General features: G+C 39.5%; 1 protein-coding gene across 11 annotated transcripts in view; it reads left to right on the top strand.

Moving 5' to 3' along the window:
* The window catches only part of NEDD4 (NEDD4 E3 ubiquitin protein ligase), a 109,715-nt gene that overhangs the window by 34,137 nt on the left and 50,784 nt on the right, over window positions 1–24,794 (top strand). For 4 of the 11 annotated variants that reach the window (XR_010591019.1, XM_065559460.1, XM_065559459.1 and 1 more), the window contains exon 1: window positions 3,179–5,193. The exons of 5 other annotated variants lie outside the window; for them this stretch is intronic. Coding sequence is in view for 5 of the 6 variants with exons in the window: in XM_065559460.1 (XP_065415532.1) it covers window positions 3,628–5,193 (1,566 nt within the window). In the remaining variant the exon portion in view is untranslated. Of the gene's footprint in view, window positions 1–3,178; window positions 5,194–17,364; window positions 17,428–24,794 lie in introns of those variants that run through there. 2 more of the 11 variants (XM_065559461.1, XM_065559462.1) reach the window with 1 other exon arrangement.

The raw sequence follows: 24,794 nt of genomic DNA, 5'->3' as shown, positions 1-24,794 counted from the left end.
GTGTGAAAGGGGTCCCCAATACAAAAAGTTTGAAAACCACTGCTCTAGGTGGTCTAGGTGTCACCAGAGGGGGGCAGAGTTCCACACCAAGCTTGCCTGGGTTACATATTTCCCCTAACTGAGGAAGCATGTCCCAGGCTTCAGAGACTTCCCGGTTGATATCCTGGATGAGACCCCGCTTGTATTGCTGGCAGGATTAAACCTGGGATCTCTGAAGCTTAGTGTATAAGTCTCTACTACATGAGCTAAAAGCCACATGGCTATTGGCTAAAGCTGTAGCAGACTCCTCAATCTCTAGATGGACTAGATGCCACTGAAGGGGAACAGAGCACCACACCAAGCAGGCCTGGGTTACACTGGCAACAAGTTTCATAGATTATTTTTCAGTATGCACCTTTGTCTGCCTAGGATTCCAATATTTCTTACAGAAAAGACAAAATTCTCTGCTAGCACCAGACTATGGGAATTCTTCATCACAAGAATGGCAGTTCAGGCTGCTACAACCTCTTGCCTTGTGAACTTCTTCATTGTGATCTTAGAAAGCAAGCAGGGTAGAAATGCTCATGAAGTGGAGCAGTCTTAGGAGATGAGAGGAAGTAAATGAGGCTTATGTCTTCAAATCATTGCTAGAAGACAAGATTCTGTGTCAAGTCCAGCTGTACCCACTAGTAGGCTTCTTCTGTAGCTGAGTGGACTGACAGTGACAAGCTAAGATACCTACAGGTGGCCGGGCACTACTGTTTTTGCTATCCATAACTGGATAAGTGTTAAACGATGAGATAAGTCTTGCTACTGCAATTCTTGTTCACAATCTGGATACTGGCTGGTAACAATGACTACTACTTCCTGGTAGAACAATTTGATGTGGAAGAATTAGTGTGCTCTGTTCATGGTATGTACAGCTATACAGCAAAGAAAGTACCACTGAACCATAGTCATCACTGTTGTGAAAAATCTTTGAGATTATATTTGAATGGGATTGTTGCTGTATCTTGCCAACTCTTTCATCATCTCAATAATCCAGAGTTGTGCATTAAAAAAAACACATCATTCTGTGGTCAACCAGGCCATAGTGGATCAGAAGTCATTTCATTATCAAAAGTAACCAGGTAAGGTCATGATTCATCTAGTGTGAAAGGACACACTTAACTTAAATCCAGAGCTACTACTTCCTGGCTAAAGTTATGACTGCTTATCTCTTCTTTAGCATAGTAAAGAAGGAGAAATAATGCTTAAAATTATCTTTGTAGTGAATAATTCTGCTTTCTTGCTATTGCTAAGTTTTATCAGGTAGTAACTTTCTATAGCAAACTTGGGTAACATGATACGTTTAATTTTGTTGTCCTTTGGACTAAACCAAGTCAGACTATTAAATTATAAAGTCACTTTGGTTCTAGTTTAAAAAAAAAACACAACTTTTTTTCCTACCAAAACTTGAAACTCAAAGAAAATATATTGCTTAATGGTTATACATTACTTTCTGAACCTGTGACCAAAAAGGCTCTTTTTGGAGTCCAACAGTTGTTTCTCCAAGTGTAACTTTGATTAGTGATACTTGGTGAAATAGCTGAACTGTTTTACTTATTAGTCTTTTTGTGACTAAGCTATTTTATGTTGATGCATTTCTAACCACAAATTTTGGGTAATCGGGTTAAATGAACCCTGGAGTAGTACACCTCTACCCTGATATAACACGAATTTGGCTATAACGCGGTAAAGCAGAGCTCCGGGCGGGGCGGGGCTGTGCGCTCCGGTGGATCAAAGCAAGTTCGATATAACGCGGTTTCACCTATAACATGGTAAGATTTTTTTTTTGGCTCCCGAGGACAGCGTTATATCGGGGTAGAGGTGTATTAAAAAACAAACTTGTTGCTTGCTTGCAAACAAAAAGTACTGTAAACTTGGTCCTGGCTCTTATTTGGAGAGGAGGTAAGACTGTTTTAGTGCACACTAACCAAAAATATAGCAATGGTCATGTAAATATTGAGCAGAAAATATCCAATAGTATGACCTATGAAAGGATAAATGGTCTAGTGTTCTCTCCTGTTTGAGCTTTACCGGCAGCAGTAATTCATTCCATGTTAGTATGTTAGTTTCTCATTCATAGCCAAATGTTTACTGCTACTGACACTTCACAGCGAGACTACTTTTTTCCAAAAGTCCCACTAGGTGTCAGCAAAGGGCCTTTTCTGTCAATGTGGGAAACACCCAGAGAAATTCTGTCATTCTAGTGTTATATTTTTGGGAAAAGTTACCAGTATATTTTTACCTTGATTAGTCTAATTGTGTTTCCATAGTGTTTTTCATTAATGGATCTCAAAGCACTTTACAAAGGAGGTGCAATTGTAATATATTCTTGTTACTGTAGTTAACTGTGAATGCATGAGATTACTATACAGTCTGCATACAATATCTTATACATATCTTGTACAATGTGGCTTTCGAGTAGTCTTCATCTGTAAATTGTACTCCATAGATTATGCAGTCATTTTAAATATGCAACCTATACTATACATCCCTAGAAAGAGTGCGTGTAAATTTCTTTAATCTGTACCTGTACAGACCTAAAGATTGCATGCCAAAAGCATGGTTGAACACTTAATACTCTGCATCTATAATTCATAAATAACCAGATACTAGTCCAGAACATGGACTACTGGCCAACAATTTAAGTACTTAAATTTGAAATGTAAAAAGTTGTAAAAGTGCAAAAAACTAATGAAGCATACCTTTAACCAGAAAAAGGCTAAAATATATTCATTAGGAAAGAACCTCTATGCTAGGCTGAAACCTTGAGTGACAAAAGAAGAAATTTTATGGCTTTATTTAACCCAATTACATTTCACTCAAAACGAAACCAAAGTAATATGGCACTATAGGATTCCACAGAATGCGAATCCATGTTAAGTGTCAGCATTTAAGTGTGATTGCCCAATAGCTTTCTTAGGACTCCCAAAATAACTCCTAATTTTTTTTAACCTTTTTATTAGTGTGAAATGGGTTAGTTCTTTGGCTTTTTCATAACTTCAGACTTCACCAGTTTACTTGCATAGGTTACTATTTGGAAATGTAATCCTAGATTTGATACTCAGTTATATGGGACTTCATTCCTACCAACTTCCTGTAATTCTAAACCTATGGGTAAAAATATTAGTAGTCATACACTGCTGCAGAAAGCACAGACATGTTGGTTCAGCTAGTGTAGCTGCAGCAAGAATTGCTGTTTTAAACTCGAAAAGCTAGAATATTCTTCGATTTTATTCATTTATGCAAATTACAGAAGGTAACATTGCAACAAGGTTGGCAGTGTGTGTCAGTGTGCTGCAGCTGAGTTAAGCTTGACGGTCGTTGGAAATCAAGTGCTTTGTAAGTGAATGCATTCTGACTACAATCAAAGACAGTCCAGAAACCGCAGTTCAAGGATTGGCTGACTTATTTTAAGAGGTGCTTTTTTATTATATACTAGTTAGTATCTTGTTGAAATTGGGACAAAGGCTGCATCTTTCATGGGATCTTACTTTTGTGATGTGTTTGAACTGGATCTCAACTCTGTGCAGCTGCCTCTAGCCTTTCTGCAAAAGGAGCTTTATGGTTCTTACTCGCTAACATGTGTGCAAATGAGAACAAATGGCACGACGGTTAAGATTGCATTTTGCAGCCCGAAGAAGCAACACTGATCCATTATCAGAAATCTCCGGAGATGGTTTAGATAGTAACATTCATGTGTATTTCCAAAGACCTTCACAGAATTCTGCACCTGATACTATACAAATGAAGGTGACTCCCAGGCAAGCTGTCTTTCCAACAGTAATGCAGGAAATAATTAATCAACAGCAGCATTCAACTGTTTCTTCACTGCAAAAGAACAACAAAAAGAGCACTTCGCTACAGATTTCCCTGCAGTCTAAAAGGTATAGTGAATGTTTTCAATCTGATACAGTAGTTGCTAGTGAAGACACTTTCATCAGTGTTGGTAATGAAGGAAACGCTTGTATCAGGAATATGGCTGATTACAGATCTAATATGCTAAACAGTAGCAGCCATTTGAGCAATGCTGCCATGTGCAATGGCAATCTTGGCGGTATTGCAGCGAATAACAGTGGATCCTTCAGTAGCACTGGCAGTGACTATGAATCGTGTACAAGTATCACTAGTGATGGAGACTCATACAGCAACAGTATAATCAGTGACAGTAGTAGTTGCACTCTTTCCACTGGTGATGATACTTTCTGTAGTAGTATTGTATATAGTACTTCTTCATATAGAAGCACAGCAAACAAATGTAATTCCTATAGGAACAATATATATCAGGAAGCTTTATGTAGAAGTAAAAATACTACTTTTGATCAAGATGGTTTGGAACAAGTGAAATTGCCAATGAGGAGGAAAACTAAAATTCCACTACGACGTTTTTCATCATTGGTAATCTTTCCTAGGAGTCCTTCCACTACCCCACCAACTTCTCCAACATGCTTGGGTCCTCTACCAAGCAAGGGACCTTATCAAACATCACATCAGTTCATTATTTCTTCTTCTGAACTGGCACAAAATGAAGATCAAACAACTTCTTCTAAAGGGTTCCTTTCAACAGCAGTCAATGGACTTCGACTATCTAAAAGCATTTGCTCTCCTGGTGAAACTAGAGATATTAGACCTCTTTACTTGAATAGTTCATTACAGGACAAAAATCAAGCTGCAAGTAGCGCTGAGCAGACAACTTGTGAAAAAACATCCGACAGCTTCCCTTGTATTTCAGTTCATTTCACTCAACAAAGAGAATCTGCATCAAGGGATGAAATGGTTAATGGTTGCTACAGTCCAGAGTTATCAGAAAAGGAATTAAATTTGTACTCTGATGCAAAGTACCCTAATTTAAAACTGATACGTAGCACATCTGCATGTTTACCCTCCAAAAAACATTCTGAGTATCAGATTCTTATAAACGAATTAGAAAGACCAAATACACAAATGAGGACAACCCACCATATTCTGCAAAGAAGTGTTTCATTAGAAGGATCTTGTCAAAAAGTTTCTTGCTGTTTATCCAGTCTTAAATACAAGTGTCCTAAGGCAGAGACATCCCAGTTGCACATACAGTTCACACCTGGAAATGAAGGAAAAACTAGTGGCTTTCCAAAAAATGCCAGCATCTGCAAAAGGGAATCAAGTAGTACTTTGTGGAGGCCCTACAAGGTGAGTTTTCCTCAAAGGAAAAACTAACACTATAAATCTTTCTTTGCCAGTGGATCTGAAGTAGTAGAATGATAGCCTGTGATCAAAGCATAAATACAAGACATTTATAAATGTTAAATTGTTAACTTATTAAAACATTTTTGCAATACTGCATAAAGTATGTATTCTAAATGGGGGCGGGGATGTGATAGAGAATTTTTTAAAATCTCATTTGGTCTTTTCTACAGTCTATTGTCCTTTTTTGGTCAAAATTCTCAGTCAAGCACCTGAATTTCAAATATTAATTCAGAATTATAACTGATTACTTAATTTACATGCAGATAAATGGTTTACCTTATTATGTAGTAGTCTAGATATTGAAGTTCTCCTTGACTTGACGTTTTAGCTCAAATTTGATTTAAACTGTATAACATTAATCCACAACAGAATTATTTTTTGCTGAAATATCTAGATTTTAAAATGCCTAAGAATGAATAGATTACTTTATAATCTTTGATTTACTTTATATAAATTTTTAAAAACGTTTTTGCAGTAACTTGCTGTGTGTAGAGAATTAAAAGTAGGTTTTGAGTAGAGTAACTGTAAAATACCATTTGTATCTGTATACACCCTGAGCCACAGGAATTTTAAGCGTTTCCTCCCCTTTTTTCTCTAGCCACTAGTTCAGCCCAAGCTTTACACTGTAACTTAATATCTTTTCCAACAACATTGCTGTTCAAATTAGTTCTTGAGTTTAGTAGTCTTAAGTTAACTTTTTTGAGTAATAAAACTCCTTTTGAACTAAACTAAACCTCTTGTGTTAACTGGTGATGCAATTTATATTTGTTAATAACGACAGTCAAAGCCACAAGAAAAGTAGGTTTATAAATTTGTTTAAATGATCCTTTGTTCTTGAAAGTCATTCTGAAATTCTTGCAAAATTTCAGACTTGCATAGTGCTCTTAACTATGAATAAAAATGTGCAACAATGCAACAACTAGGCATTTTTACAAACTATTAAAGTTTTAAGTATACACTAGACTTAGTGAAGTGACATTTCTACTATTTTACCACCTTGCTGATACAAATGAAAGGGGAGTTGCAAGTGATCTGCAGTTAACACTAATCTGGAGAGTTGCTGTAGTATTACCTTGAAGTCCTATCCTGCAGATTTTAGTTCTTTCAGTGAAAGTATTGCCTGACTAGGGCCCACGCCTGCAGTCCTTTGCTGTTTATTTTCTTTCTTAAAATCACTGTCAGTACCTTTTTATTTAAAAAAAAAAAACCTCTCAAAATATTGGTCTGAATTTTAAACTTTGACAGAACTTATGATCTACTGTGATGATTTATCAGTGTGTATTCTTTGGAGTATGTACTTTTGGAAAAAAGGCTGTACTAGATTGTCCTGGAAAACTTTAAATCAGTAAGAGAACTCTTACTTAAATTGCAGTGGTGTTGTGGTTGTGAAATATTCCCTAATATGTAGAAAACCAAGTAGTCTGAACCTGCTCATTATAGAAATTCCATTAAGAAGATGAAAAACTGTTTAAACATAGTGCTTAAAAGTGCTCTTCTCTTGGTTTTCCACTTACAGCTGTTGTGCTGTTAATGTCCCTTCTCTAAAAATGTAAAGCAAATTAAATGGTTGCAAATTCAAATTAGAAGCCCAGCCTATGAAAACAAATGCTTGAGTAAAAATTCCAGGCAAACTTCAGTCTTCTAAAGAAAATAATTTGAAATTGAGTTTCTTGGCAGACATGTTCATGGATTAACCCTTCCTATGATTCTGGCAACCTTTGAAGGACTGTGTAGCAAGTAGTATATGTCTATTACTGAAGAGAGTGGGTTTTGGATTTGGTGGTGGTGGTTTGTTTTTTTGTTTGTTTGTTTTGCCTTTTCTAGCAGCGGGTATTTAAGCTTCATGGTTAAAACCTAGAAACATGATCCTGGACAGCCAAATTTCAAAGGGGCTGAATTGTCTTTCAAATTGTGCTCACAGTTGTGAACACGCTTTTCATGCACATGCGAATTACCTGCGTTTATGCATCCAAAACAGAATGATGGCTGCCTTTTGAATACTGGACACTAAATATGATTTGCAGCAGTTAGTGAGTTTCAGGTCCTTTGTGTAAGACAACATGCATAGAGACCTCAATTGACCCTTGACCTTTTAATGTAAAACGAGCTTTTACAAACAGTTCTGTAAAACAGTTTACCAAAATAAGCAAAAAGAGCAGATTGAATTGACTTATGTAGTAATTCAGCAACCTGTTAGAAGAAAAACTGTAAACAGTAATACATGTATCATAGCAGGCTTTTTAAAAAATATAATAGATTTCTACTGTAATAGTTAGTTAATTATATAGTAAATCTAATTATAGTGAGGGTATTGTGACTCATTTAAAAACAACTCCCAAAATATTTCTCTTGACTCCAGTTAGTCTGGCTTAGTATACTGATATGCTGAGTCTGGGTTCAAATTTAACAAGCTGATATGGGAGTAGCATTTAGTAATGTCAACTATCTGTGCAGAGCAGTCATGAAATTAAATCAGTACTTTGGTTAGAGACTCCAGTGTCTGAAGCAGTGAAAGGTCTATGCATTCTTTTTTTACGTGCCTAGCTACTAGCCTTCAGCCACATAATATCAGGTTTCTTGCTTTCCATAATCAACAGCTTAAGTCAAGTCTGCGTTTTTAAAATTTAGTAAGAAACTTCACTTCTGTAACAGCAGGCCTTACACTATTTCAGTTGAAAAGTGTGGGAGGAGGGCTGGACCATGTCTCTATATTCATCTTTATTTGAAATGTACCAAGGGAACCTTGCAGTAAGTTGTGCAATGTATGTGGAGGAGGGGAAAGGATTAAATGCCCTGATTGCAATATCAAAGTGCTTTGCCTTGACTTGCTGACTTATTATTTTAATTCATATGACTCTTCGTTGGGGTGGAAATTATTCTGTAGCAGAAGCGTTGAACTAATTTAAATTGTTCATAACATGAATTAGGCTTTTTGAAGGGGTGGGAATAGGCAAAGGGATAGAACAAGTTACCTGGTCTCTTATAAAGGCATATTTCCAATTTGGGGGGGGGAGTGGATAGTACAAGTCTCTTTCTTTCAGACCTTTAGCTGGAGTTTGCTTACATTACAGTTTCTGCTATTATGGTATGCCACTGGCAGCCATGAGGTTAACCACTCCTTCCAGATCAGAACCATTTTTACTTTGAATGTGTGAACCTGGTAACTAAGCTGGGAAGTCTATCCCCAGTAATTAAGTATAATTCTGTATTCGAAATTTTACGGTACATTTTAAAATGTATGAGGATAATGTTAATACTTCCCTTTTTTTATTTTTACTTTACTGATTTTGCTAGATTTCCAGGTTTGGTGAATGAAATTTGCAACACTTGAGCAAAAAAAACCCTTAAAACTCACACTTTAGAGCTCATGAAAGCTTTTGTACAATTAGTCTTGTGTGAAGGAAACTTTCAATTTGAACTCTCAAACCTCTCTGAACCAGAGTGTACTGGTAACCAAAAAACTCTCAGTATTCCATAGTGAGTTTTACTTGGGGGGAAGTGCTTCTGAAGTTCTTGTAGCAACTATGTTAAACTTAAGCTGCATGGAGCATCAAACTTCAGCATGAAGTCCTATCTGTTAGGAGACTCATGTTGATCAAAACACACAGGCAAGCAAAAGACAGATGCATAGGATGGATATAAGCAGCAAGCTGTGACTTTATTTATTTAATGCTGGTGGGGGTGCTATGTGCCCATGCTGTACTTATACCTGGAATTTAATTGGTTTCAATGTGAGGTTTCAGGGCTACCACTATATAACCAGTAACTCAGAGTAGACACTCTTTGGCCTGCTCCTAGGACTCGACTCACTGCTGAATCCTTTCTCCTTCCCCACTGTGTGTGTGTGTGTGTGTGTGTGTGTGTGTGTGTGAAGGGAAAGGTTATCAAGAGGGAACCTCAGTCTGGGAAGACTTTAGGTCTCCTCTGCTCTTAAGACACAGTCCACCAACAGAATTCCAGGTCTCCTTTATCTCTGGGAACTGGCCCTTTTAGCCTTTATTTGCAAGGAACACCAGCCGCAACTTGTGATAAGCTAAATGGTCTTAACTTTGCTAATGTTAAACTTTCAAGTTTGATTGTTTTCAATCCGACTGTCCCTACATGATGCTACAAGCAACACAAAAAAACCTACCAGATCTTTCCCAGGTTTGGCCTCAATGGGGAAAAATCCCTTTCCTGTCACAAAACAAGCAGTTACTCAAACCTTCAGCATCTTAAAAACACTGTTCTAAACTAAAATTAAGGGGAGGCAGGGTGGGGCATCCAGCAGGAGCAAGAGACTATTTTGAAAAGTTTGTGAGAATTTAAATAGGTGGATGGGGTGACACAAAAGCCATTCAGCTAGCCTGGTCCCGTCCCGTCCCCCTCTTCTCTTCCCCCCCCCCCCCTCCACTGGAAGTCAGCCCTTAAGGGGAGGGCAGCCCCATCTTGCCACAGGTGATGGATACACTCTTGCATCTCCCCTATGCTCTCCAGACACTGTTACATTCCTTACAGTCCAGTCAACATTTCCCCTCCCACTGATTTTAAAAATGCCCCCCCCCATTCATTGGAAGTCAGAGCTAATTAGTGCATTTTAATGTTAAATGTATCATGGCCGTTAGCTAAACTTAGTAAAAACTTGGTGATTAGCCTCTTCCCATTTCATCTACCATTTTTGTCTCATCTCTGCTCAAATCAGATGTAGTCTGCTCCTGCTTGTAGGAGTTCTCGTTATAACTCCTCCTCTCCCCCCGCTCCATATGCTCTTGCTCTGCCTCTGGTTTGACTCTTGTCTGTAAAGTAAAGCATGTTAAGTTAATGTGAACTTTATCCCTGAAATTTGCCAGTAAGTTAACAAACCTAATAAAAGAGTTTGCTTTATGATTTCTTTGCAGATTACTAATCAGGCAAACTTTTATCAAAATTTTTATCATGAGTGGATGCAAGATCATGGTTTTTCTTCAAGTTTAGAAATGTTTCAGTACTTATAAGGTGCTGGGTCAATAGCACTAGAGATCGAAGTCTGTTCAGACCCTAAAAAACCCTTACAGGTTATGACATTGCCCCCCAATAAACTGCTTCAACTTGGGGCAAAAAAACTAGATATAGATAACTGTCAGAAGTTAAACATATTAATCTTAGCTCTAGAAAGTTAAATGATCAGACACAGTTCTATTTAAGACAAGCCAAAGTGCTTGACTTTTGGTGGGGAGAAGACTTGCAGAAACCACTGTGTGTGATGAAAAATCTTATGTAGTTTGTTTTATCAAAGATATTCACATGTTTTGACTTAACTGTGAGCCTAGCCCACACCTTTATCTTAATAGTTTAAAAAATAGTGAAAGTAATAGGAAGGTCATCGAGAGGTCATCTAGTCCAGTCCCTGCACTCGTGGCAGGACTAAGTATTATTTAGACAGTTCCTGACAGGTGTTTGTCTAACCTGCTCTTAATCTCCAATGATGGAGATTCCACAACCTCCCTAGGTAATTTATTCCAGTGCTTAACCACCCTGACAATTAGGAAGTTTTTCCTAATGTCCAACCTAAACCTCCCTTGCTGCAATTTAAGCCCATTACTTCTTGTCCTATCCTCGAAGGTTAAGAAAAACAAATTTTCTTCCTCCTCCTTGTAACAACCTGTTATGTCCCCTCTGTCTTCTCTTCTCCAGACTAAACAAACCCAATTTTTTCAATCTTCCCTCATAGGTCAGGTTTTCTAGACCTTTAATCATTTTTGTTGCTCTTCTCTGGACTCTCCAATTTGTCCACATCCTTCCTGAAATGTGGTTCCCCGAACTGGACACAATATTCCAGTTGAGGTCTAATCAGAGTAGAGCGGAAGAATTACTTCTCGTGTCATGCTTATAACACTCCTGCTAATACATCCCAGAATGATGTTTGTGTGTTTTGTTTTGTTTTTCCCCAACAGCATTACGCTGTTGACTCTGTTTTAACGATGACCCCCAGATCCCTTTCCGCAATATTCCTTCCTAGGCAGTCATTTCCCATTTTGTACGTCTGCAACTGATTATTCCTTCGTAACTGGAGTACTTTGCATTTGTCCTTATTGAATTTCATCCTATTTACTTCAGACCATTTCTCCAGTTTGTCCAGATCATTTTGAATTTTAATCCTATCCTCCAAAGCAATTGCAACCCTCGCAGCTTGGTATCGTCCGCGAACTTTATAAGTATACTCTGTATGCCATTATCTAAATCATTGATGAAGATATTGAACAGAACCAGACCCAGAACCAATCCCTGTGGAACCCCACTCGTTATGCCCTTCCAGCATGACACTGAACCACTGATTACTCTCTGGGAATGGTTTTCCAACCAGTTTCCGTATAGTAGCTCCATCTAGGTTGCGTTTCCCTAGTTTATGAGAGGGTCATGCAAGACAGTATCAAAAGCTATACTAAAATCAAGATATACCACGTCTACCACTTCTTGCCCCTCCTCACCATCCACAAGGCTTGTTACCCTGTCAAAGAAAGCTATCAAGTTGGTTTGACACTTTTTTTTTTGACAAATCCATGCTGACTGTTACTTAACACCTTATTATCTTCTAGATGTTTGCAAATTGATTTCTTAATTATTTGCTCCATTATCTTTCCCTGTACAGAAGTTAAGCTGACTGGTCTGTAATTTTCTGGGTTGTCCTTATTTCCCTTTTTATAGATGGGCACTATATTTGCCCTTTTCCAATCTTCTGGAATCTCTCCAGCCTTCCATGATTTCTCAAAGATAATCGCTAATGGCCCAGATATCTCCTCAGTCAGCTCCTTGAGTATTCAAGGATGCATTTCATCAGGGCCTGGTGACTTGAAGACATCTAATATGTCCAAGTAATTTTTAACTTCTTGTTTCCCTATTTTAGCCTCTTCTGATCCTACTTCATTTTCACTGGCATTCACTATGTTAGATGTCCAGTCACCATCAACCTTCTTGGTGAAACCCGAAACGAAGTCATTAAGCACTTCTGCCATGTCCACATTTTCTGTTACTGTTTTTCTCCCCTCATTGAGTAACTGGCCTACCGTGTCCTTGGTCTTCCTTTTGCTTCTAATGTATTTGTAGAATGTTTGCTTGTTACCCTTTGTCTCTGGCTAGTTTGATCTCGTTTTGTGCCTTGACCTTTCTAATTTTGTCCCTACATTCTTGTGTTATTTGTTTATATTAATACTTTGTAATTTGACCTAGTTTCCACTTTTTTTGTAGGACTTTTTTTTTTTTAAGATAATTGAAGATCGCCTGGTTAAGCCAGGATGGTCTCTTGCCATACTCCCTATCTTTCCCATGCAGTGGGATAGTTTGCTCTTGTGCCCTTAATAATGTCTCTTTGAAAAACTGCCAACTGTCTTCTATTGTTTTTCCCCTTAGACTTCCCATGGGATCTTACCTACCAACTCCTTGAGTTTGCTAAAGTCTGCCGCCTTGATATCCATTCTTTATTTTGCTGTTCTCCCTCCTCTACCATTCCTTAGGATCATGAACTCCTCATTTCATGATCACTTTCACCAAAGCTGCCTTTCACTTTCAAATTCTCAACCAGTTCCTCCCTATTTGTCAAAATCAAATCTAGTCATCCATGAACTTTTATTTATAAAAAACTAAGGGGGAACTGACCCTAGAGATAAATTACTAAAATGTTAAGTGTTATGTAGGCCACTAACTCATCTAGGATAAATTATAGCTGGTATTTTATGCTATCCATTTATTGCCACAGGACCCCCTCCTATGGGTGTCCCTTAATAAAAGAAAACTGGTTTCAGTAACTGAAATCTACCTACTTACTGTTCAAAGTAATACCTAAGGTTTTAAAAATTAAATTAGGCCATCAAACAGCACAATGATAATAATGACTTTTAAGCCACTATCAATTCGGGCTGTTTTGAATTTGATAAAAGGATTAGTATTCCGTTATCAATAATGAGTCCTCCCCAACAGTTTGTACATAATCAGTGTAGTCAGGTGCACTATGGATAGTTTTGAGGGAGGTTGCAAATTAAATTTTCCAAAGCATTTATCAAAAACATTCTCTTACAGTTTTGTGAAATAATTTAAATTATGTTCCAGTTCAAGATGTAAGAAGCAGCAATTCAGTGTTAAATTAATTCTGTAAAGACTCACATTTTATTAAGAGGACTTCTTAATTATAGGTAATAATACTTAAGGTGGATACAGTTGGGGGTGGGGGGGGGAGGAAATAACTATGTCCCAGACCCAACTTTGTTTTACCAAACTTCTTTAGAGATCAATATTATGCGACTCTTTGAGCCAGAGTTGAGGGGCTTTATTAGAGGACGCAGGATCCTGTAAAATGATCTTGGCAATAAACAAACACTCTCTTGGTTGGCCTACTAATGTGATCTAGTAACACTGTCTGCCAATCAGGCTATCCCCGTTCAGAAATGACTTTTGACCAATGGATCTCAAATCCACTGCATTTATTAGTAGTCTATAGCACTGGTTGATCATAGGGTGTTCAATATCTCCTAGTTTTCCAACAGCTAACTTCTATTAAAAGCTAAAAACATAACTCTTTATTTTTTTCCTTTCCTATGCTCGATTTCTATATTGTTGAAAAGAGATTAACGGAAGTCTTCTCTTGGGGCTAATTCTCTAATTTTTAATCAATTTAGTGTGTTCTCCCTTAAAATCTTTTCCACTATGTATTTTTACTACTTCCTCTTCTCAGTCCTGATCCTTTTGGCTAACTCTTTGAATGGCATAAAGGGGCCCAGTTCAAGCTCCAGGAGGGAGGACTCCCCCACTGTGGAAGATGGCCGAGAAGGTTAGCTTCAGAGAACCACCTTAAAAACTCTAGCATGGAAGGCAGGGCAAAGGGAGGGGGGGAGGGGAAATACCTGGAGCAGGACTGTGGCTCTAACTACTATAGAGATTCTGGACAGCCCAGGCAGGCTGCTGGGACCTGAACAGTCCTGGAGGCCTGTCTGTTACACTGGGGGCCCATCCTGCCCCTAAAACAGCTCAGAATTAAAGCTACCTTAGCTCTCCCCTTGCCCTGGGCTCGGAGTTCTGTGCTACACTTCAGCACAGGTCTTACTCTCCTTCCAAAAGCCAAAGAGTTTCACAGGTTGAGTAAGCAAGTGAAATTGTGACTGCCACCCTCCAAATGAGATCTGTGAGAGACAGATCTTGGGAGACAGACCTGTCCTCGCTTACAGACAACCCCCGAACCTAAAGCAAATACTCACCAGCAACCACACATCACTGAACAAAACCACTAACCCAGGAACCTATCCTTGTAACAAACCCCGATGCCAACTCTGTCCACATATCTATTCCAGTGACATCATCATAGGACCTAATCACATCAGCCATACCATCAGGGGCTCGTTCACCTGCACATCTACCAATGTGATATATGCCATCATGTGCCAGCAATGCCCCTCTGCCATGTACATTGGCCAAACCGGACAGTCTCTACGCAAAAGAATTAATGGACACAAATCTGACATCAGGAATCAAAATACTCAAAAACCAGTGGGAGAACACTTTAACCTGTCTGGTCATTCAGTGACAGACCTGCGGGTGGCTATATTACAACAGAAAAACTTCAAAAACAGACTCCAACGAGAAACTGCTGAGCTAGAATTGATATGCAAACTAGACACAATCAACTCCGGTTTGAATAAAGACTGGGAATGGCTGAGCCATTACAAACATTGAATCTATCTCGCCTTGTAAGTATTCTCACACTTGTTATCTAACTGTCTGTACTGAGCTAGCTTGATTATCACTTCAAAAGTTTGTTTTCTCTTAATTAATTGGCCTCTCAGAGGTGGTAAGACAACTCCCACCTGTTTATGCTCTCTGTCTGTGTGTGTATATATATCTCCTCAATATATGTTCCATTCTATATGCATCCGAAGAAGTGGGCTGTAGTCCACGAAAGCTTATGCTCTAATAAATTTGTTAGTCTCTAAGGTGCCACAAGTCCTCCTGTTCTTCTTTTTGCGGATACAGACTAACACGGCTGCTACTCTGAAACTTTTCTGATGCCCAAAGAGTTCTGCTTTGGGAATGCAGCCCATGAAATGCTTACAGCTCATTTTGGTGTTACTTTATGAATTATTATCTATAATCATACCCAGTTACCGATATTTATATCATTCAGTTTTCATCAAGGAGCTTTAGGGTAAATGAGAAATTCTGTGTGTATATTGATATCTTCTACTTGCAGTGTTATAGCCGTGTTCATCCCAGGTTATTAGAGCGACCAGGTGGGTGAGGTAATACCTCTTATTGGGCTGACTTTGGTGGGTGAAAGAGAGAGTTTCCTGAAGAGCTCTCTCTAGCTCAAAAGCTTGTCTCTTTCACCCATAGAAGTTAGCCCAATAAAAGATATTAACTCACCTACCTTGTTTCTATAGACATATATAAAATCTATATAAAATTTAGACTTTTTATTTGAAAAAGCTGAAATCCATATATGCAAGATACTGAGAAACTATGAATTTTAAAAGGGTATCAGAGTAAACATGATGCTTGAGAAAGGGGTAATTCTGGATGAGGCTACTGGCAAGCATTCATTAGAGGGTCTCCTATTAGGCCATATTAAAGCTAAAATGTACCTGCTCTACAATAGGAACACAAGAAGAAGATTAATCAAATTTCTGTTTTTGTTCTACATTACATACAAAAAGCTACATTTTAAAATAACATTACGGTTGCAAAGTCAGTTATTCAAAAGTTAGGAAATACCAGAATTGTTTGCCTTTGTAACTTTAATTTGGCCCAGTTGTGCATGTGCATATGCATTATAATAGCATAACTACATGATCGCATTCTATTTTTACCCCCTACTGGATTTTTGCCTCATTCAGTGCGTAGAACAAACTGTGCTCGTTCAAGGAGTACCTATTCAGTATTTTTGTTTTATCCTCACTGTTAATATGTGGCCCCATGCTTCATTTACTGCTTGCTATTCAGACAGTACTCTGAAGGCAGAATTATTAATTCCCTCATCAGCTTTTCTATGGTGCCATCACTATAAGACTGTAAGAATGGCCATACTGGGTCAGACGAATGGTCCACCTAGCCCAGTATCCTGTTTTGTTGCACTGGCCATTGTCAGATGCCTCAGAGGGAATGAACAGAACAGGTGATTGAGTGATCCATCCACTGTTGTCCAGTCCAGCTTCTGGAAGTTCCAGGTATAGGGACACCTGGAGCATGTGGTTGCATCCCTGACCATCTTGGTCCTTGATGGTCCTATCCTCCATGAACTTCTCATTCTTTTTTTTTATTATTTATTTATACTTTTGACTTTCACAATATCCTCTGGCAATTACTTCCACAGGTTGACTGTGTTCAGTGAAGAAGTACTTATGTTTATTTTTAAACCCATTGCCTATTAATTGTATTGGATGACACCTGGTTCTTGTGTTTTGTGAAGGGGTAAATAACACTTACTTTCTCCAAACATTCATGATTTTATAGACTTATTAATCTCTTTTCTAAACTGAACAGTGCCAATATTTTTTTCTCTCTCCTCATATGGAAGCTGTTCTATGCCCCTAAACATTTTTGTTGCATTTCTCTGTACTTTTTCCAATTCTAATATATCCCTTTTGAGATGGGATGTCCAGAACTGCACACAGTATTCAAGGTGAACATGCCATGGATTTATATAGTGGCATTATGGTATTTACCTTATCTATCCCTTTGCTAATGGTTTCTGACATTCTGTTAGCTTTTTTTGACTACTGCTGCGCATTGAGCCGATGTTTTCAGACACTCCAAGGTCTTTTTTTTTTTTTTTTTTTTTAATGGTAACAGTTAATTTAGGACCCATCATTTTGTACATATTGTTGGGATTATGTTTGCCAATGTGTATTACTTTGCATTTATCAACATGGAATTTGATCTGCATTTTGTTTCCTTTGAAACTCTTCACAATCAGCTTTGGACTTAACTATCTTGAGTAATTTTGTATCATCTTCTAACTTTGCCACCTGACTGTTTACCCCGTTTTCCAGATCATTTATGAATATGTTGAACAGCACTGGTCCAGTACAGATTTTGGGGAACCCTGCTATTTCCACTTTCTATTGTGAAAACTGACAGTTTATTCCTACCCTTTGTTTCCTATCTTTTAACCAGTTACTGATCCATGAGGACCTTCCCTCTTATCCCATGATGGCTTACTTTGCAGAAGAGCCTTTGGTGAGAGACTTTGTCAAAGGTTTTCTGAATCAAATACATTCTACCCACTGGATCACCCTTGTCCCTATTTGTTGACCTCCCACCCCATCCCCCTCCCCAAAAGAATTTTAATAGATTAGTGAGGTTTGAACTGGCTTTATAAAAGCCATGTTGACTCTTCCCCAACATATTATGTGGACCTGTGTGTCTGATAATTCTGCTTACTATAGATAATTCTTTTACTATAATTTCAACCAATTGTGTAATAAATGAAGCAGGGGTTCTGTTAGAAACTGTATTGTGTAGGCACAAAGGGGCTGAATTAAGATTACACAAGCAACTTTAATTCTGACATTTCTGAACTTTTGTGCATTTGATTTCGCAACCTCCTTAGTGTGCTTTAAAATATAGCTTTCTGTGTGTCTGATTTTCCAGGGTTAAAAAAGCAGACTAAAAAACAAATCCCATATGACATCATATTTCTCATCAGCACAGTTAAAACCTTTAGTTCAACCACACAGAACTCTGCCGCTTGAACTAATGGCATAACTGACCAGGATGACAACCTACTACTGTTATGTGGACTAGCACTAGAGGGGAATTGGACACCCTCGTTGCCAGGTGGCTTCCCAATACTTGCTGACAGCATAGTAATGGTGAGACTCAGAAATCTTGGATTCTGTTTCCAGGCTCTGGAAGGGAATGTGCTCTTAGTGGGCACTGACCCTGGTCCTGTCCAAGTTCTATTCTCACTTAGCCTGTCTTAAGCCTCAAGAGTGGAGATTCTCATCCCAGTTCCAGTCACTAGTGTAACACCTAGTTACCCTTCTACCCCAGGATCCAGTCCAGTCCCCCACTCCAGGTTTGTCTCTTATCCCCTCTGCATTTGAATCCTGCGGCTTTGTGCTCCATGCTGTCCCAACTCAGCTGCGGAGCACTGAGAGCACAGGAGAGAGAGAGTCTCTCTGCTCTCAGGTCTGATGTCTGACTTGGTCTGCAACAGCCCAAGGCTGCAATTGCAAGGTAAACCCCCTTCACCACCATTTCTAAGACTGAGCTGCATTAACCATGCACATGCATTTTGTGGGGATGGCAAAAGCATTTTTGACACAAAGGGCACCCCCTACCTAGTTTAAGCCCCTGATCACAAGCATGGGGATGCTAGAGCTTTTTAAAGGAAAGGTCACCAGAATTTTTTTAGAATGGGCAAAGCACTTACTGTTTTAACTTAAACTTTTAAAAAGCCTGGGGCAGTTACGGCATGGAAAACTTAAGCCCAAACAATTAGTTTAGCAAGTTAAATGTAACTGAAACAGGGTCTTACGGGAAGCATCGGGCAATCTTAATAGGAGGTGCTATCAACCCACCTATAATAAGTTCTTACACAGCCGTCACCACTGTAATATGAGTGCCTCCCAGTAATGCATTAAACAGTGTGACTAACATCTGTGACGTGGCTTATTCATTCTCTTCCCTAGGGGGAGAATTGTGTGTGCAGTGTGGTTTGGTAGGGTTCTTAATTCTGCTTTTTTGTTTGTTTTTTAAATGTACACACTGCTATATGATTAGTTAGAAAAGGCAAAGTTGAAGTGTTCCTTGTTCTTGGAACAAGTCCTGTGGGGGTTCGTTCTACAATCCTTGATCGGCCCACAGTCAGCTGCAAGGACTTGGACTGACACCCAGTCAGTTGTAAGAGTATTCTTACAATACTCTAAAAAATTATGAAAGGGACCAGTGGGCCTTGATGAAAGAAGCTTTTCTAGTTTATGCCTAATCAAAGATTTGGCACTATTTTCTGAATAGACTTTTGGGTGTTGGCCAGTGGAACATAGAAGGCCCAATTCTGGATTAATTCCTCCATTGTATACTGCTTTAAGACCTGGTGGCCCAGCTCTTTGCACAATAGCTTATTTGACACATCTGCATGTCAAAGTAGGGGAACTTGAATTACTGAGGACTAAACTGTTCACATTGCTAACTACTGACTTGTACTATGTTTGTATTGTGCACAAGGGTGCTCAAGTAATATCTGGCTTCTGTCCCTCTCTAACCCTTGTGAAAATAAGCTGATTTACAAACCTTCCACAGTAAGCAAGATCTTAATGAGGTTGTTTGGATAGTAAACTTGTAAACACCAGTAATCAAAGTAACAATCATGAAATGGAATAACAAATAAGAATGTTGAGAAGAAATTACTGTGGACTAAATGTGAACTTTAAAAGAAAATGATTGAAAAAATATAGGTTCTATATAAAAGGTATTTATATATATATAATTGCAGAAACAGATGTTTTTGCTCTGGTCTATATGGAGCACTGGTGCACTTAAAATATTTTCAGAAGTGGGAATTAGTGAAGATAATTTGAGAGTCCTCTCTAACTGCTGCCCGTTAGATGGTAAAATTGCTGAAGCATGTTATGGTGACACCTTGCTCTTGAAGCAACTATCAAGGATGCGTTTCATCTATCAACATGTGCTGCATAAGAACCTTCCATCTGACTGTAGGTGTTTCAGCTAGTGTGAATGTTAATAGGATTTTAAATCTGACTAGCTGTCACATGTATCACAGTCAAGTTACACACAAGACAATTAAATAGAAATGCCTAATGTTGACATGACCCTCCACTAAAAATGCAATAGGGTTCTGGTGCCTGGATCTCATGATATTATATCTAGCACAGGCATTTTATAATCCTGCATTTATCGCAATCTCTGGAGTCTTCTTTAAAAGTGTACTAAGTTTGATGCTAATTGAGTTAATACAGTCAATTATTCATGTGTATGCAATGTTTCTGCACGCTAGTTTTGGCAGTCCTCCAACTGCTATCCCACACTGCTTTGCAGGTATCCATTACTTGTCTGTTTACCTGTGTGCCCTCTGCTGCTCTGTGGTCAAGCTGACTGGATGGTTCTCTCTTCTGTTTAAAAACTGGCACAGTACTAACATTGGACCATTTACTCCTGGATTCCAGTATGTTGGCATTACAGCAATATTCCAGCAGCCTTTACAATGTGCCTCGAGCGGCCATTTAGAGCCATGCTGAGACCCTAGAACTCATCACTGTCTGGGGAGAAGCATCAGTGCAACAAGCTCTTGGGATCAGCCACTGCAATAAAGATATGTTTGTGGACACTGCTATTCAGATGCCTTGAAAAGGTCACAGCTGGGACGCCGACCAATGCCAGATAAAGAGCAAACCGGTCAGGAGAACTTGTATTAAAACCAGGGATGCCAGGATGGAAATATAACCTGTCCATATTTTGAGGATCTGGACAAGATATTATGCAATTGCACTACTACTGGGTCTACAGCCCTCCTGAGGAAGAGTCATCGGAACATGAAAAGGGCAGCTCTACCTGGAAAGCCAGAATCTGTTTGGGCCTCAGGAGCCTGATGGCATCTGGGAAGCAAGCCTGAATCTTAGCCAGAAACCCGGCTTGGGACTCAGAGGGCAGATCCTATACTGGGAACCTGAGCTTTGTAAATATCTAAACATGGTTATAAATACTGCTGTGCCAGCTCCTGATCCTATATCCCATGGCTTTAACGATTTTTGCCAGATGTAAGCTAGGATTCTATCTGAGTCTCCAGCTCCTTCTTCCCTGCCTCTTGCAGCCCATGCTTTCCCTCTTCATTTATTCAGCACCCCATACATGATTTGAAAATGACAGATGAACCACCTAGACAGTCTGCTTCTGTCTTGTGCTAAAGCTACAATCATAGACTGTTTACAAGCCCAGGCCCTGAGAGCATGTTCCCATTCACCTGTTTTCCTTTTTTCTCCCTGGTCAATTCCACAAACCAAAACTCCAACCATTTGCCTGCTCAAAATGGCGGCTGGCAGTATGGTACAGCCACAGCCTCCACTCTACCTCCCCTCTTGCAGCATACTCAAGTAATGAAAACATTCAGTTGTGTGAAATTCAGCAGATTGAGACAAGGAGAAAAAAAGTTTGCTTAGTATTCTCAGTTTAGGTGAGGTAGACTTGGGCATTGCATGCCTGTAAGGGTACGAAGGGTATGTCTACACTAGAGAGCTTATAGTGGCACAGCTGTACTCACGCAGCTGCGCCACTGTACAATCTGTGTAGCTGCTCAGTGCCAACAGGAGAGAGCTCTTAAAAGTTGACTTTATTAATCCACCCCCAAGAAGTGGCAGTAGTAACGCTGTCTACACCAGCGCTTAGTGCAGAACCCAGTCTGTTTTTATTTTTCTGTACTTTCCACATGTCTGCTGGGGAAATACATAGCATCGGTCTGCTTTCTACACTGCACTTTCGTCGTTAGAACTTTTGTCACTCGAGGTGTGGAAAAAACACACCCCACCCCCGAATGACAAAAGTTTTAACGAAGAAAAGTGCTGGGGTGGACAGTGCTTAGTCAGTGGGAGACATTCTCCTGCCGACAAAGCTACCACCCCTCAGGCGGGGGGGAGGGGGTATTTTTTTGTCAGGAGAGCTCTCTCCTGGCAACAGAGCAGCTATACTGTGTGCCTTACGGCGGCAAAGCTTTAGCAGCACAGCTGTGCTGCTGTAAGCTACGCAGTGTAGACATAGCCTAAGATTGAGAATTTTTATTTTTGTCTGGAAATTTTGTGGGATAACTGTGTGGTCACTGCCTCTGGCAAAACTTGCAACTTTCTTCCATTCCTGCTGCACTTCCAGGGGACCATCTTGGTAAACAACTTCACAGCATATCTCACTGGTCTGTTCTTTGCCTTTTTGAATAAGGCCATTCTCTGCCTCTTAGTCACTCTCCTCAATGTAACATCACTGAGCATTAGGACAGCATAAAGGCTGTTTAGAGGGGTTTACTATCCAGCTCATCCCCAGATGACTCCCATTAACCCCTCTGGCACCATACAAGGCATAGCTTGGACTGCAAAGCCAAACTGGGAAAATTAATTCCCAGCTCGGCACAACTGCAAACTCCTATAGCATATATTGGATATGCAAAAATCCCCCTTTACCCTCTGTGCGCATGCCACTTAACATTTCTGATTCCCTTCCCCTCTTCTCCCCTCCTCCCCTCCCCCCCCCCCGCGCAAAACTGGGGAGAGTCTTAAGGAGGGAAAAACCGAAGTAAGTGTTAACTGTGATCATAGTCTCTTTGGAATATGAACAATAACTTTTTCCCCATCCTTATTTTCCCCCAAGTCATGGCACCTAAAGTGGCCAGACGTTCAAAGACAGGGACTCTAACAATAACCTGAGTGCCTGGCTATCCTGAGTGCCTATGAATGGCTTTATTAGTCAGGAAAACAGAGGATAAGCTAGGTCTCTCAGGATAAATGGAGCCATCTCCACACAATTATTGTCTGTAGTGATCCTAGAGGCAAAGTTTCCTTTATTCATTATGGTAAACAAAACTGAGTTCTGAAAGATCCTAGCATCGTGGACCTTTCCAGTCCACCCTGCATTTGTGTGTGTGAACCTGTCACTGTGGTCAACCAGGCCTTGGAGCATCATGGAGAAATACTGCTTACTCCAAGTTCTGGTGTGGGGGGCAAATGATAGGCATGCAAGTACCATCAGTTGCCCCAATATAATTTGGGAAACCCCATGTGGGCAAGCAATCTGTCTTCTGAGCATTACAAAGCTTTATAACCCAGTGCAACAGTTCCTTATGCGAGGTATTACACACCTGCATGACAGAGGCCCAAAAAGTCAACCTCCCTATGCTGAATTGGTTGGCTACACTGGTAACATTTAGGCCTGCTTTCAGATAGTAATGGTGCACTTCTTCTCCATGGATATGGGGCACCCATGTGGTACATTATCTCCGCAGCTCTGGGGCTAGTTCAGCACATCTCACAAAAGGTTGCCTTCGCAATCCTGAAATTTTCTCACTACTGCTGATCATTCCAGGTCTGCAGAACGACCCTTTCCCACCAGTTGATGCTTGTTTCCTGAGTCCAGAAATGGCACTGTATGATGTGAAGCTACTCCAGGAAAACTTGTGTTGTAGCAGTTGCTTGGAGTCATCCTTGTGCTTCTTCCTCCACTGCTGCTGCCATATCATTTGCTCAGTGGTACAGCAAACAAAGTCCAAAACAGAAATCACCTGCCTCTAAGAGCTCAAATGAAGCCCAGACAGCCTCTGTGTAATCTCAGTTGTTAGCACAGCAGTGCAGAGTACTATTGGGTCCATGCTGGCACACAGCAATTAGAAACTGGTGCTAGCTGACCCAGAAAGAGAGACTGCATGGGACGGAGAGCGCAATCAGGGTTTGTTTGTTTTTTAATTTGAGTCCATGTCCCAGAATACCACTGGCTTCTACCTGGCTTTTGCTATATAACCCACAGTGTGCAATGAGAAAAATTCCAGGATGCATCAAGCTCAGCTGTGAAGCAAAGGACCATGGGATACTCTCCAGGAACACCACACGCTCAATATGTGCCAAACCCCTGACATGTACAGAATGATGCAAATTGAAAGGGGACAGCCATCCCATGTGCATGCTATTAATATGGCTTACACATTGCACATCAACTAATGCGTATCAGCTCAACTAACTGAACTAACCCTTGTGTGTAGACCATGTCTTAGTGCATGGCAAGCCAGGGTGTGAATCTACAGCACAATAGTCTGCTGCACACTAAGTCATCGTATAAGCCCTGTTACCATGCACTTTAAGTTCTATAGTGTACTTTGACATACTAAATAGGAGTGTATCAGAGCACGCTATAGAACTTGGTGCATAGTAGCAGGGTTCATTTGTCCAATTAGTGCAGGGCAAGCTATTGCGCTGTACGTTTACATCCTGGCTTGCCGCCTATTAAGTATCCATGTAGACAAGCCATCAAGAGGCCTGTGTGGCAAGATACAGTAAATACAATTTCTAGAATCCAGTAGTTTGGAAATAGACATTTTTAATGTTTCTTTCTAGTTTTAATAAACACTGACAAGCACTATATATTAGCTAACGGAGCAAGTGTTAAAGATTCCTTTCATGTCTCACATTAAAGGACTCTTTTTAGGCTTGGCATAGCTATTTATGAGGAACCAATCAAAGTAAATACTTTTCAAGTTCATGCTACAGTATAGGTAAAATTGACTTGAAATCATTCCTATTAGATATAAAATACATTACTGAATAAAAACTTTATTGTATCTATGGAATTAATATTTTTAAAGTATTGTTGTAATTCAATTTTGGCTTTTATACTTTCATGAAAATTGTTGTGTGAATTACGTAAACCTTTTTGAAATTTGTATAATTCAAATTTTGTTATCTTGAAATTTTACCACTACCATTTCTCAATGGTGTATATTACCATTTTATTAAACAAATTGCAGTAGCAGAACTTTCTTGATTAAAGTATAAATCAACCAAGTAAGTCTTAGTTTCCATTTCATACTACAATCTGGGGCCACTTTGGTTTCT

This window comes from Chrysemys picta, chromosome 10, assembly GCF_011386835.1.
Source record: "Chrysemys picta bellii isolate R12L10 chromosome 10, ASM1138683v2, whole genome shotgun sequence".
Taxonomy (NCBI): domain Eukaryota; kingdom Metazoa; phylum Chordata; order Testudines; family Emydidae; genus Chrysemys; species Chrysemys picta.
The sequence above is the reverse complement of the archived record's forward strand: the minus strand, read 5'-3'. Positions and strand labels throughout refer to the sequence as shown.